The following is a 12,264-nucleotide window of genomic DNA, read 5'->3' as shown; positions in this document are numbered from 1 at the left end:
GTAAAAACAACCTTGAAATGTGTTTTTTAACCCTATGGTTCCACATGGAGGTGCTGATTCCACCAGTAAGAGAAGCAGGACAATGGCGGAGCTTGTTTCCATATGTTGAGGCAGTTACATTTCACATATGCACACGTTTAATGTGAGGGAAAATGGACAACTCATGGGGAAAGGTGAGATTTTCTGGTAATAATTCAATTAGCAAGACTGGGGATCAAGAAAGACAATCCCCTCACCCCAAGCAATCACTTCCATCTTTCTCCTCTTGTCCTCAAAGATTAGATTTGGTCCTACTTCCCTGACAGCCCAATCTTCTTCAGCCCCACTGCACACATCTACAACTAAAACAGCTTTGCTGTAGCAATGCTGGAGCCAAGTTTCTCCAGTCACTGCCCTCAGAAGAGCTGAGTGAGGTAAAGTTCAGAGCCTACCAGGGAAAGCAAAGACCGACACACACATACAAACACACAAAGCCTCCCCTTTCAGGAGAGAAGGATCCTGCTCAGCATGTTTGGCACTTCCCGTTTCCCTGGAACAGCTACAAGGATGGTAGGGAAGGCAGGTTCAGCTACTCACTTCCTCCAAGTTCCAGTGCCAGCAACCAAGCTGAGGAAGGGAAGACCCATAGGGCACTGTACTATACTGACTTCAGTTGGGGCTGCTTTACAGGTTTATGATGGTGCACAGAAGAAACTCCCCATTCAAAACCCACAAAGCCACCCGCATTGTCCTCCTTAAGACTATCCTCTGCTGCGATGCCTAAAGACAGAAGAATGGTTAAGAGACTGCCATGCTGGGGCAGCTGCTGATTTCACTGTTACCCTGTGTTCTCCACATCTCAGTACTGTATCATCCTGCTATCTCTTGTCTTAGACTGTAAGCTTTTGGGGGCAGGGACTGTCTTGCTATGGATTTGCACAGCACCTAGCACAATGGGGCCAAAGCCTCCAAGAATGCTACAGCAATGCTCTGTAACTAAGCAGGAAACTTAAGGCCCCACATAATTGGACAATGCCACTTTATAAGATATATTAATTCCTCAGACAACACTGAGTCTGGCACTGCCACCTGCCCCAACATTTCCATCTTCTTTCAGCAATATGAGAAACACTAGACAGGAGGGAAACGGGGGGAGTGAGACTATCCCAGCACAGAGGATGGAAAAAGAGACTGGGTGTCTCCCATCTGCTCCCCGCACCTCATAGGAGTATCCTATCCTCCCCCCCTGTGGATTTCTCATCCCCTCCCCTGCCAACCACACAGGGAGCTGGTACTACAGTGAAATCTAGGACGAGCACCCTAAACATTCTACAAGATGTAAGCAACTCAGGGTAGACGAAACAAATGCAAAGTCCTCTGAGGAATAATGGAGACAGCTTAGTTGAACAATGCACAGACTCAAAGATGTCTTTTGTGCACTCTCTAATACAGAATCTGGCTCACACAGAATCTGGCTCACACAGTTACTTTGTAACACTTAACGTCAGGAGTGAGAGCTCACATCTGAGCAGACCCTCCCCATACCTTGGCGTCACACTCAAAGATACAGCCTCGACATCCTGCATTCCCACCTGACCTGCTCTTCTGGACAAAACCTGGCACTACCTAGTCCTAGCGAAAGCTGCACTTGCCCTGGTTCATGTTTCACCTTGGAACTCTGTGTTGTCTAGGCCCCTGATGGCCTCCACCGCATCCTCAGCCCGCTCCATGTGCACAAACGCATAGTCCTTCACTATGTCGCACTCGATCACTGGGCCATACTCTTCAAACTTGGCCCGCAGCTCCAGGTTAGTGCAGGTGGTGCTGATGTTGCCCACATGCAGCTTGGTGGAGGCCTTGCTCTTGTTCTTGCTGGCTTCCACGTTGATGCAGACACCATGCAGCTTGTGGTGATGCAGGTTACGGATGGCATCTTCGGCTGCTGTCTTGTCTTCAATGTGCACAAAGCCATAGTTTTTGATGATGTCACATTCCAGCACCTTCCCGTACTGCTCAAAGAGCGACCGGATCTCTTGCTCCGTTGCCTCCCGGGGCAGATTCCCAATGAAGAGTTTCACCATCTCAACAGAGCCTGTGGGTGGAATAGCTGAAGATGAGGCACTAGCACAAGTAAGAGTTTGACTTAGTTTCCAGTGTCCCTTGCCAAAACACATCAGCTGGGGATAAGGCCACACAGTGCTGAAAGACTTGTTTTTAAAGGTAACAAGATTTAATTTGTGGAACAGAAGCCTCCTGCTTTCAAATATCAGCTCTCAAGTTATATTGCCAGACTTAAGAGGGCCACTTTTTATTCAGCTAGTTATTCTTTAATTGTAACTAAAGACAAAGTAATCTGTAGTAATTGAGTTGAGCATTCCCAGGACTCTAGCTCAGTTCTGGGAGGGTAAGGGTCTAGTGGGTCAGGGGTCCAGTCATTAAAACGGGGGGTGGAAGGGAGGCTGGGTGTCAGGCCTCTTGAATTCTAGCCCAGCTCGGGGGCGGGCTGTCTAGTGGTTAAAATGGATGAAAGGGGGCTGGGAGCCAGGACTCCGGGGTTCCTTCCCAATTCTGGGAGTGGGTGGTCTAGTGAGTCGGGGCAGGCCTGGGCGCCAGGACCCCTGGCTTCTATCCCAGCTCTAGGGGGAGACAGAATCTAGTGGGTCGGCGGGGGGGAGGCTGGGGGCCAGGACCCCTGGGTTCTATCCCTGCCCAGTCCCGTTTGCAGGGGGCTGAGACCCGGGTCTCTCACCACCAACAGCTCTTCCTCGGGCCACAGTTTTGTCTCGATGACGATAACAAAATGGCGGTGCCTCGTACCCGCCCCGCCGTAGACCCCGTCTGCCCCCACCCCATTCTCTCAACGCCACGCTCCTATTGGTTTCCGCTCGCTATCAGCGAGCTGTTATTGGACAAGTAGAAGTTTACGTCACAACAATGCGTTGTGGGGACGACCGGCCGTCTGTATGGCGGGCATCCCAGCCAATGGCGTTCCGAGAGGGGTGGGTTCCGGTCACATGAGGGAGTACAGCCAATCAAGGCCGGCGGGGAAGGGCGGGCTCTCTTTGCGTCGCGCTCGCTCTGGGGTCTGGGCCGGTGGAGCTGCTGCGAGACTGGAAGATTTTGGTTGCGGTTGCCGACGGGGCACAGCGGTTTCGTGCTACCCACGCGCGGGCTCCGCTCTCTGCTCAGCCAGTGGCCCCTGCCCCCTTCCCGGGCGCCTCCTGCTCCTCTTTTCTGGGGGTGGGGGAGGTGCCCGCTGGCGGCATCAGTACCCCTAGGCGGTGTGTAGATGGGATCTCCCGACACGCCCAGCTCGCACCACACCCCTGCTGGGGGTAGGGCTCTTGCCTGAGGGGCTCCCTGGCAACCGGGCTGCGCTACCTGTGCTGTCACCAGCCCTTCTCCCGCCCTGGAGCATGGGGGTGGATCTCCTCGTTTCTCTCCCTTAGCTACGTTAGGGGTTGGGGGAACCTGGGGCCCGCGAGGCGTGGGGTGGCTCCTGCCCCCGGGGCCCGCGAGGCGTAGGAAAGATGTCGGAGACAGTGCTGCTGCTGCGACGGGTGCGGGAACGCAGCAGTGAGGGGGCCACGGGGGCCCGGAGGAAGCGGAGCAGGCGGCGCCGTTTCTACCCTGAGCACCGGGTGTACCGGGCCCGCAGCTCCTTCCTGGACCTCAGCGAGGAGCAGGTGTTGCGGCGCTATCGTCTGGACAAGGCAGCTATTGCGGGGCTCTGCAGCGAGCTGGGCTCTGACCTCGAGAGCTTGACAGGTCGCAGCCACGCCCTGCCGGTGGCTGTCAAGGTGACCTCAGCCCTCACCTTCCTGGCTTCAGGCTCCTTCCAGACGGCCACACGGGACACTACAGGCATCAGCCAGTCAGCCATGTCCAACTGCTTGGCCCAATTCCTGGAGGCACTGCAGCGCCGGGCTGCCCGCTACATTACCTTCCCAGTCCCAGTCCCCACGGCAGGGCATGCTGAGGGCCGCTTTCCTGGGGTGCTGGGCCTGCTAGGCAGCATGCATGTGGCGCTGCGGGCTCCCTCAGAAAATGAGCTTGCCTACCGCAATGCCCGCAACTACCACTCCATGAACATGCAGGTGGTGTGTGATTCTCATGGCACCATCATCAACGTGGTGGCCAAATACCCTGGCTCCTGCCCCAATGCCGCCGTGCTGGAGAACTCTGCCCTGGCTCGGCTGCTTGACGGAGCCCGGCTTGACGGGCTGTGGCTGCTGGGTGAGTCAGGACAGACAATGATGCTCTGGGGGGTGGGCAACCAGAGAGGTCTCTCCATTGTGAAGCAGCCCCCTGACCTTGTTCTGCAAACATAGTGATCCCTTGCGCCCAGCACCTGGTGAGATGATATCTGTATCTCAGCATGACTGACAATATGTAAGAAGGATGGTCCAGGGTATATGGTCCTGAGTTCAGTTCACCACTCTGCCAATTACCTGCTGTATGACCTTCAGCAAGTCACTTAATTCCACCCTGTGCCTATAAAAGGGACTTCTCTTCCTCACGGGGGTATGTGGGTAAAATGGTGAGGTGCTTGGACACTCCACTGGAAAGGTTCATCTAGAAAGATAAGAGCTGTAACTACTCCCAGTGTGAATACAGAGCAGACGTAGACCCTGGTAAGTACTTAGCACACAGATACCTTTCAGCCTATAAACAGTCCGTTGACGGCAGTGGGACTAGTTACATGTTTAAGAAAGTTTAGATCTTCATCTTCGCACAATGTGTGGTCTTTCACAGCGCATTATGGGGCTGGGGTGGGAGTGCTTTGGTTTCATTTCCCCCAAAGAATGGTGGGAGCTCAGCTTCCAAAGGCCTGGGGGAGTCTGTGCTAACATATTTCTTCTATCCTCCTTCTGTGCCTGCAGGAGACCGAAGTTACCCGCTGAAAACATGGCTCATGACTCCAATTTTATTCCCATGTAGTCCGGGAGAGGAGAAGTACAATGCCATGCACCAGGAGGCCCTCTCGGTGCTCAAGCAGACATGCACCCTCTTGAAAATGCGTTTCCGCTGCCTGGATAAATCAAGTGGCTCCTTGCAGTACACCCCCCAGAAAGTCTGCCAGATCTTCCTGGCCTGCTGTATACTGCACAACATTGCCCTGAGCCGCAGGATGCCCTTAGACCTGGCAGAGGGGGAGGAGCTGGTGGAGGGGTCGGATGCTGACCCAGAGCTTCCAGTGCAAACCCCCTTTGTTCAGATCTCCAGTGAGGCCCGGGCAGTGAGAGCGCGAATTGTGCAACGTTTCAGAGAGAGCCTGACCTAGAGCACCAGCTGCTTCTGAAACTGCTCTTGGTGGGGAAAAGGACCAGCATGCCAAGTTTTTCCCCTCAGCATCTGGTACAAACCATGCACTTCACCCTCTCTATAAGCAGCTGGAATGTATCTTATCCAGGAGCTGGTGGCATTCCCAACACTGACCTGTCCTAGGAAGAGGTGCCAGCAATTCCAGCTTCTGACACAGGATTTCACTGTGGGGACTGCATTTTGTTTAAAAAATTCTGTCTAGTTTTTTCCATAGAGTAGTGACTGAGGATGGTTCTATGGGCCTGGAAGAAGTTACCATCTTTATGCCCCAGAGCTGTTACTGGGTGTGGACTGGCCGTTTCTGAAGCCAAACGGTACTTGACTCACACACGTTGCTCTTTTAGTCTAGCTGCGGGTGAGATGAAAAAATTAGGCTGCCCACGGATTGCTGCTAGGCTGAAACTGGCAGCATGAAGTGAACTGAACCCCTACAATGAAAGGAGGGTAATGAATGGAAGTGGCCTTTATTGAGAGGCAGTGTTTCCACCTATCCTGAGCAAAGCTGGGGATTGGAATTCCCCAAATCTTCGTCCCTGCTCTATCCCTGAGGTGCTCATCAGCCTTGGCCAAGTTGCCTGTGTAGGTAGGGGTTCTAATAGTAGTGACTCCTCCAGCCAGGGATGTAGTGAGGACAGGTTAGTCTATGTTCTGAAAATGTCCAAGCCCCAGCTTGGAAAAGTGCATGCCTGCAGCCTACTGCATTGTAAATTAAGGATCCCCTTCTCAATATCACAGACCATCCTGCTCCTGCCTTGTAATTCTTGAGGGCCCTGGCTAATGCCTTCATTTCCAAGGTAGGGTGCTATATGCTGGCAGGAGGGAGGGGTTCTGGCTCTTAGATGGCACAGGCCTAACTTCACACACACTGCTCTATTGGATGCCCCCTGTGCTCTGGTTCATGAAGCTGGGAATCCAAGGGGGAAGTGTTGAGCAGTGGGTTGGGGACTGGGCTCAGGGCCTGGTGCACATGATTGAGAGAATGGTCTCTGAGTGGAGGCATGGTGGCCTGCTAGGGAGAGGCAGAGGCACAGGCATAACACTGGTCTTCAGCATTCTAAAGGTTAACTGTTCCTCACCCACTTTCCAGTGCTAAAGTACTGATTGCCAAGAGATCAGTATGCCCATAGGATTGCCCTGACACTGCCCATGCCATTCTAGGGCAGCTTGTGGATGAAGGGGGTGCAGGCAATGGGAGACAGCTAGAGCTGGGAGCGATTAGAGGGACACTGGAGAGCGCAGAAGACAGTTGTGGACACGTTAACGTTTCTCTGCCCCACTTAAGCTCTTCTGCTTTATTTCACCCCCGGGGAGCAGAAACCAGATGTACTGCCAGGCCCAAGTCATGATGACAACCAGAGTTCTCTCTCTCTCAAAATTGGCTACTTTGTTCTCCAGCTTAGCATGCAAAGCTCCTGCTCTATGCTATCCAGTCCCTGTTGCAGGTGATGCTCCCTGCAGCATAGAGGAGGAAATTATTTTTTGCGAGGGAAAAATAAAAAGTATTTTCTTATAGATGTTTGGGTTGTTCTTGTTAAAGGAGTGTCTGGAGGAGAGGGAGGGGAGGCCAGATCTTGCATTTTATGCCTGGCTCTGACAGTGAGTCACTGCACCTGCTTGCTTAATCTCTGCGTGCCCATTTGTAAAACTGACTGTCCTCAGAAGCTGGATGCTCCATCCATCCTGCTGTATAAATGCAAACTTACTTTCTTGGTGGAGTTTGCACCTAGGCACATCCCACCTGTCCATCTACACATACTATGCAGGCCTCATCCTTCCCTTCTGTATATATTATTTCCTCTGCCTGTCTCCATGTGGTTACTCTGTAGGAACATAAGAACAGCTACAATATATTAGATGAGTGAATCCCTCTAGCTAAGTATCCTGGCTCTAATAGTGATTAGTACAAAAGGAAGGGCCAAGAAATCCAAGGGGATAATCTGTCCTGCTGAGCCATTCTCTCCTGACCTCAAGAGTTAGTGGTTGATAAATGCCCCAATGCAGGATGGTTTGGATCCCTTCTGGAACTCGTGGAGATTCCCTTTAGCCATATACTGTCTAACCCCTTTATGAATGCTGCTAAGCTGTTCGCCTTGATGATGTCTTGTGGCATTGAGTTCCACTGGCTAGGGTGTAGGAATGGCCATTGGCTGGCCTGTATGGTGGCCCATGTGTGTACCTGCAGCTCAGCTGAGTGCCCAAGCAGTTGGATAGCCAGGCCAGCAGCTGGAGCTTGCAGCCTGATCTGTAAATGTGAGGTGCTCCTATCGGCAGCTATGAGAAATAGGCAGTTATTAAGTGCTACCCACAGGTTTCTCTGGCTGTGGAGAAGAGACCGCTCCTACAGCTTTCTCTGCACTGTGGGATGTAGAAGTGGTGTTTCCCTTATTAATGCCATATGAGAAGGCACCAAGGTGTCTCTGACACAAAGGAACACTGCAGCCTATCCCTGTCCTTGTGAAGCCAGGGTCCCATCCAGCTCATTTATCCAGTGGGAATCTTCTCCAGCAAAGTCAGCTGTGGATGCTGTGTGCTGATTCTCTGCTACAGTGGATGCCTCACTGGGGCAAGGCTGCATGGCCTAGTGGATAAAGCAGTGGACTGGGACTTGGGAGGTCACTGGCCTGCTGGGTAACACTGGGTAAATCACTGCCTGTTTTCCCTTCTGTAAAATAGGGATAATACTGATCTTTGCAAAGTGCATTGAGCTCTAAAGATGAATAGTACTGTGGGATTGCTGTCGTTAAAGCTGAAGGGATGGTCTCTTAAGTTCGACAAATTCATTTCTGGGGCTGTAATTTTCCAGGCTCAATCTGTCCCTACAGGTGACTTTAATAGTTTGCAGCTGATGTGGTTGTGCCATTTTGAATAGGGTATGGAGGGGTTAATAGATATTTTCCATAATAAAATATTCTTGCTCCTTATGTTGGAAAAGTCCCCTTCAGCTGACACTGGGCAGGTGACATGGGGTCTGGGAAGAACTCTCACTGCAGAGCATGATCTTGTGGCGGAGGACACTGGGTTAGAGTGACTTCCAAGTATTCAGGCAGTCTGGTTTTGGCTGCCTGTGAGGGTTGGTCTACACAGGGACACTCTGGAAAGCTGAATTAACTGAAGGAGTGAAGTTAAGGGCATTAAGCCCTGTAGATGCTCTCATTCAGAAGTGAAGTGGCCTTAGTTTGCTGTAGCTCAATTTTGCTTCAAAGCCGTGCTGAGCTGTGGTATCTGGGCTGACTCCCAACTCTTCTTTCTCCAAGGAATGTCCAGTTCCAATCCCCCGCCAGCACTGAGATGTGGGTGCCATTTTTATAGCTGTTTTAGATAGTCCCAGGCCTACTGGGTTAACTGATACGAATTCCAGAAATGCCCAGTTGGATCATACAGTTCAACTCCTTGAACTATGTAATGCAGACTGAAGAATCCCAACAAGCTCATTGCTTGTACCTAGCATTACACTGACCAAGATCCTCCTGCCCATTCTGGGCCTTTTAGAGAATGTTGGCCCTTCAGAGAATATAAACTCTCTAAGGTTGGGCTTTGCAAAACCTGACTCTGCTCCCATTATAGTCAGCGCGAAAATACCACTGATGTAAGTGGTAGCAGAGTTAGGCCAATGCTGAGTGTTTTGCACTCCATCTCTAGAGGGTTTATGGCCCAAAATAACTTGGTTTGTTTTCCCTCCCTGCATCATTCCTTCTCCCTATATGTCCCCTACTCCAATGAATCCTCTCTCTTCCCCCATCCCATTACCCATCTCTTCCTGCATGGTGTTCCATACTTCCTCACAATTTCTTCCCCACCTTCTCCTAATGGAGTGGTCTGTCTCCCCTCCCCTCTTCTGGCTGCTGCATTTCACCTTGGGTGCTCCAAACACTGGCATATGCCTCCCTGAGCCCAGCTTTGCTCCTTGGATTTTCTGCAAGGATAGGCGTGTGAGTGATGCTGCTCTAAGCTGTGTATGCTGACTCCAGAACAGATCCACCAGCCAGTAATGGATCCAGGGAATAATTTACTGCTCTGGCTTTGTAATGTATTTATTGCTCTTGTTTGGCACTTCCCTCACCCTCTTCTGATGATTCTCCATCACAGGGTGACTGTACAGAAGATCCTTACTTTTGCCTGGCAAGATCAGAGAACTGTCCCCATTGAGTCATTTACCCAGCTGATCCGTTTTCCTTCGCACGTTACTGGGATGTGGGAGAGAATCCTGCACTGCTGCCTACCTGAGCCAGTGGAGGTAGCTTCCAGAGCCTCGCCTCTCTCCCTGTTTCTTTTGCCAGGGCACCAGCACGACGTTCCTGCTGCAGCCAGTACAGCATCTCCACTTTGTCCCACCGCATCTTCTCCAAGTATGGGCGGCCCTTGAAAGTCACAGTGTCATGGAACCTCTCCTTGATCTGGTGCAGAATGATGTAGAGGTCGGTGTCGCACTGGGCGATCGCTGCATACAGGCGGCCTCTGGTCCTCGACTCCCAGGTGCGTGTGGCGAAAGACTCAAGGCTCCTTTCGAAGAAGCGGTTTGGGTCAGAGGCGGTTTGCTCAAACTTCTCCAGTTCTAACAGCAAGAGCTCCCGTTCCTGGATACTCTTTGCTGCTTTCTCCCAGGCTTTGAGCATAGCTGGGAGCTGAGCGTAAGACTGGTTGGAGCTGTACTTAATCGCCATATCAAGCCTCTCCCTATCGGGGAAATGAAGAACTTCCCAGAGTCTTTCCAGTTGCTTCTGCAGCAGTCTGAGGTCTCCAGGCTTACGGTCCTGGTCCTCAAAAGTCCCAAGCCCGCCAAGCATGATGGTGTTTGTGTTCCACATCCCAGGCATGTACTTCTCTCTCTTTGAGCGGACCTCTGCCACTTTCCGTTTTACCTCTCTCTGTGTTTCCTCCAGTTGTTTCTTTTGGGCTTCATCTATGAAAAGTGGCTCCTCCCCCTCATTGTACAAATGAAATATCACATGCAGGTAATCAGACTCCTTGGTGGAGACATATTTCAGGTAGTCATCGGCGTTAAGGGCGGATTTCCACCACTGATACCAAGTGGTTTTTTGTTCACGGGCAATCATGAGGGGCAAACTTGATTGCACTGGTGTAATGACTTTCTGGGTGCTGAACGGTCCAGCGGGCAGGAGCTTATTCAATTCTGTATTGATTACCTGCTCACTTTTCCTTTTGGTCAGTGTGGAGGAAGCCAAGCTGTTGGATAAGTCCACGTTCATAGCTGCAGGCTCTATCAAGGGTCCTTGGTCAAATCTCAGATACTCTGTGGGGATGATTTTTATCAGTTCCTTGTAAATTTCCCGGATCTCTTCCCCAGCTGAAAGGTTTGCATCCAAGTAACTCACTGTAGCAGTATCAATCTCTCCCAGAAGATCATTGTACAAGGGGCCGTATCTCTGAATAGCCACAGAGTCAACAAGTACTCTGTCGGACACTTGTAGGTCAGCTGCCTTTGCTACCATGCCATGGTGTATTTGAAGATTCACCGTGGCGGCTTGAGGGTGAGTGGGTGGTGCAAAAACTACCATATATCTCAGCTGTTGCTCAGCCATTTCCTCTTCCTGGAGGCATCTAAGTGTCTCCTGAAGCTGCTGGAGTTTGGTTACATTGGCTCTGCGTCGTGTCAGTGCTCCAATGATGGGAGGCAGTTCTGTGTCCTCACTCTCATCTCTTCTGCTACCACTTCTGAGGAGGGAGCCTTGAACTAGCTTGTGGAGGTCCTTGGCTATGGCCATGGACTCTTCAAGATTGCTGTCTGTTGCTGACTCAGCATAGCGACTGGGCACTATTGGTGTGAGGGGGCGAGGGGGAAGATGGATCCCAAGTTCATCTGAGAGGAGTTGCCCATCTCTCATATTGGGCAGTGAATGACTTTTTTTGGAAATGGAGCCAGCCTTATGCCTGACCCTCTTTGTGACATCCTGATCTTCTGAAGCAGGGGTACAGGAGCAGGGGGTTCTCACTGCTACACATGACAGGTTGGTAAAGCAGCTGTCAAAAGTCTCTACATTAGGGATCAAGTGATAGACTCTGCTTAAGTCCAATGGGGGTATCTCCTCAAGTTCTTCTATATCCTTTGCAATTTTCTGCCTGCATGTCTGCGTGTGGGGCCTGGTCAGTTTGATGAAGTGACTGATGGTGAGGCCAAGGCGACAGCCTATAGTGCTTCTGGCTGAGTGCCAGCCTCTCTGTGGTGGCGTTTTGCTTTGGCCGAGCTGGCCTGCTGTCAAGAAAAAGGTGGTTCTGCGGGGTCTTCAGCTCTGCAACTGAGATGTCGCTGGATGGCAGCCATGTTGAGGAGACTGGAGCAGTCCAGACGACCCCCGAGCGGGCTGCGAAGCGGGTGAGGTCTGGCATAGTCAGTGAAGACAGCCATGCCCCGGTGGAGCTCCATCAGGCAGAGATAGTGGAAGAAGAGGTGTTCAGAGACAAGTATGATATATGACACCAGATGCTGGTATAGGTCCTTGTTCTGCCAGCTGCTGAGGGCTGAGTTGGAGAGTGACTGACTGCATCCTCCCAGGCGACATTTTACTTCTGTCAGGATGATCTCCGTGAAGACCTGTCCCGCCTGGCTGGAGATGGGCAACGACTCCCTGCCCAAAGAAGGCGCTCTTCAATCAACTGGGTCAGAGCAGCTAGGGAAACTGGGATAAAGAATGCAGGCACCGGAGGCTTTGGGGAGCCAGATGGTAGCGTGTGGCTGGTCTCCGGGGTGCTGGGAGGCTCGGCAGAACTAGTCTCCTGTGTACCATGGAGCTGGGGGCTGGGTGGGGCCGGGGCTAGGGTGCGCGTGGGGACTCCTGGGGGCCCCTTTGAAGGAGGCTGGAAGAGGGAGAGCGGGGCCAGAATGCCCTGGTAGACCTGGTGCAGCGTCTGGGTCACTTCCTCCGTCTCCTCCAAGCCATAGAGATCCCAGGAGGAGCCAGCGCGGGACATGACGGACACGCCGCTCAGGGGGCCCAGAGAGGA

General features: G+C 52.0%; 3 protein-coding genes across 8 annotated transcripts in view; 1 reads left to right on the top strand and 2 right to left on the bottom strand.

Moving 5' to 3' along the window:
• Nucleotides 1-2,800, bottom strand: part of LOC115655326 (RNA-binding protein 4B-like) — a 30,544-nt gene extending 27,744 nt beyond the window's left edge. For 4 of the 5 annotated variants that reach the window (XM_030570653.1, XM_030570660.1, XM_030570659.1 and 1 more), the window contains exons 1-2: nt 2,729-2,800; nt 1,649-2,071 (exon numbers count right to left, since the gene is read on the bottom strand). In XM_030570653.1, coding sequence (XP_030426513.1) covers nt 1,649-2,060 — 412 coding nt within the window. In that variant the 5' untranslated portion in view covers nt 2,061-2,071; nt 2,729-2,800. Of the gene's footprint in view, nt 1-1,648; nt 2,072-2,728 lie in introns of those variants that run through there. The other variant, XM_030570657.1, reaches the window with a different exon arrangement.
• A 234-nt stretch (nt 2,801-3,034) lies between these two features.
• On the top strand, nt 3,035-9,478 carry LOC115655328 (putative nuclease HARBI1). Of its 2 annotated transcripts, XR_004001367.1 has the most exons (3): nt 3,035-4,215; nt 4,863-5,618; nt 9,391-9,478. XR_004001367.1 is itself a non-coding variant. In XM_030570667.1 (2 exons), exons 1-2 carry the CDS (start codon nt 3,510-3,512, stop codon nt 5,261-5,263), a joined length of 1,107 nt encoding a protein of 368 aa, XP_030426527.1. In that variant the 5' UTR covers nt 3,035-3,509; the 3' UTR covers nt 5,264-6,816. The 2 variants fall into 2 exon arrangements, 1 of the variants encoding a protein (XP_030426527.1); XM_030570667.1 differs by lacking the exon at nt 9,391-9,478 and having other exon boundaries at nt 4,863-6,816.
• CCDC87 (coiled-coil domain containing 87) lies at nt 9,463-12,257 on the bottom strand. The gene is given in 4 exon segments (XM_030570647.1): nt 9,463-11,496; nt 11,498-11,559; nt 11,561-11,901; nt 11,904-12,257. Coding segments are annotated over 4 exon segments (2,742 nt in total). The 5' UTR covers nt 12,232-12,257; the 3' UTR covers nt 9,463-9,485.
• Nucleotides 12,258-12,264: the final 7 nt, after the last annotated feature.

This window comes from Gopherus evgoodei, chromosome 7 (genome assembly GCF_007399415.2).
Source record: "Gopherus evgoodei ecotype Sinaloan lineage chromosome 7, rGopEvg1_v1.p, whole genome shotgun sequence".
Taxonomy (NCBI): Eukaryota; Metazoa; Chordata; order Testudines; family Testudinidae; genus Gopherus; species Gopherus evgoodei.
Note: the sequence above shows the minus strand (reverse complement) of the source record. Positions and strands in the feature narration are given on the sequence as shown.

Excerpts from the sequence above, each read along its gene's own strand:
- LOC115655328 (XM_030570667.1), top strand. The coding sequence starts at position 3,510 with ATGTCGGAGACAGTGCTGCTGCTGCGACGGGTGCGGGAACGCAGCAGT. Across the intron at positions 4,216-4,862 it reads TGACGGGCTGTGGCTGCTGG|GAGACCGAAGTTACCCGCTG; the intron begins GTGAGTCAGGAC and ends CTGTGCCTGCAG.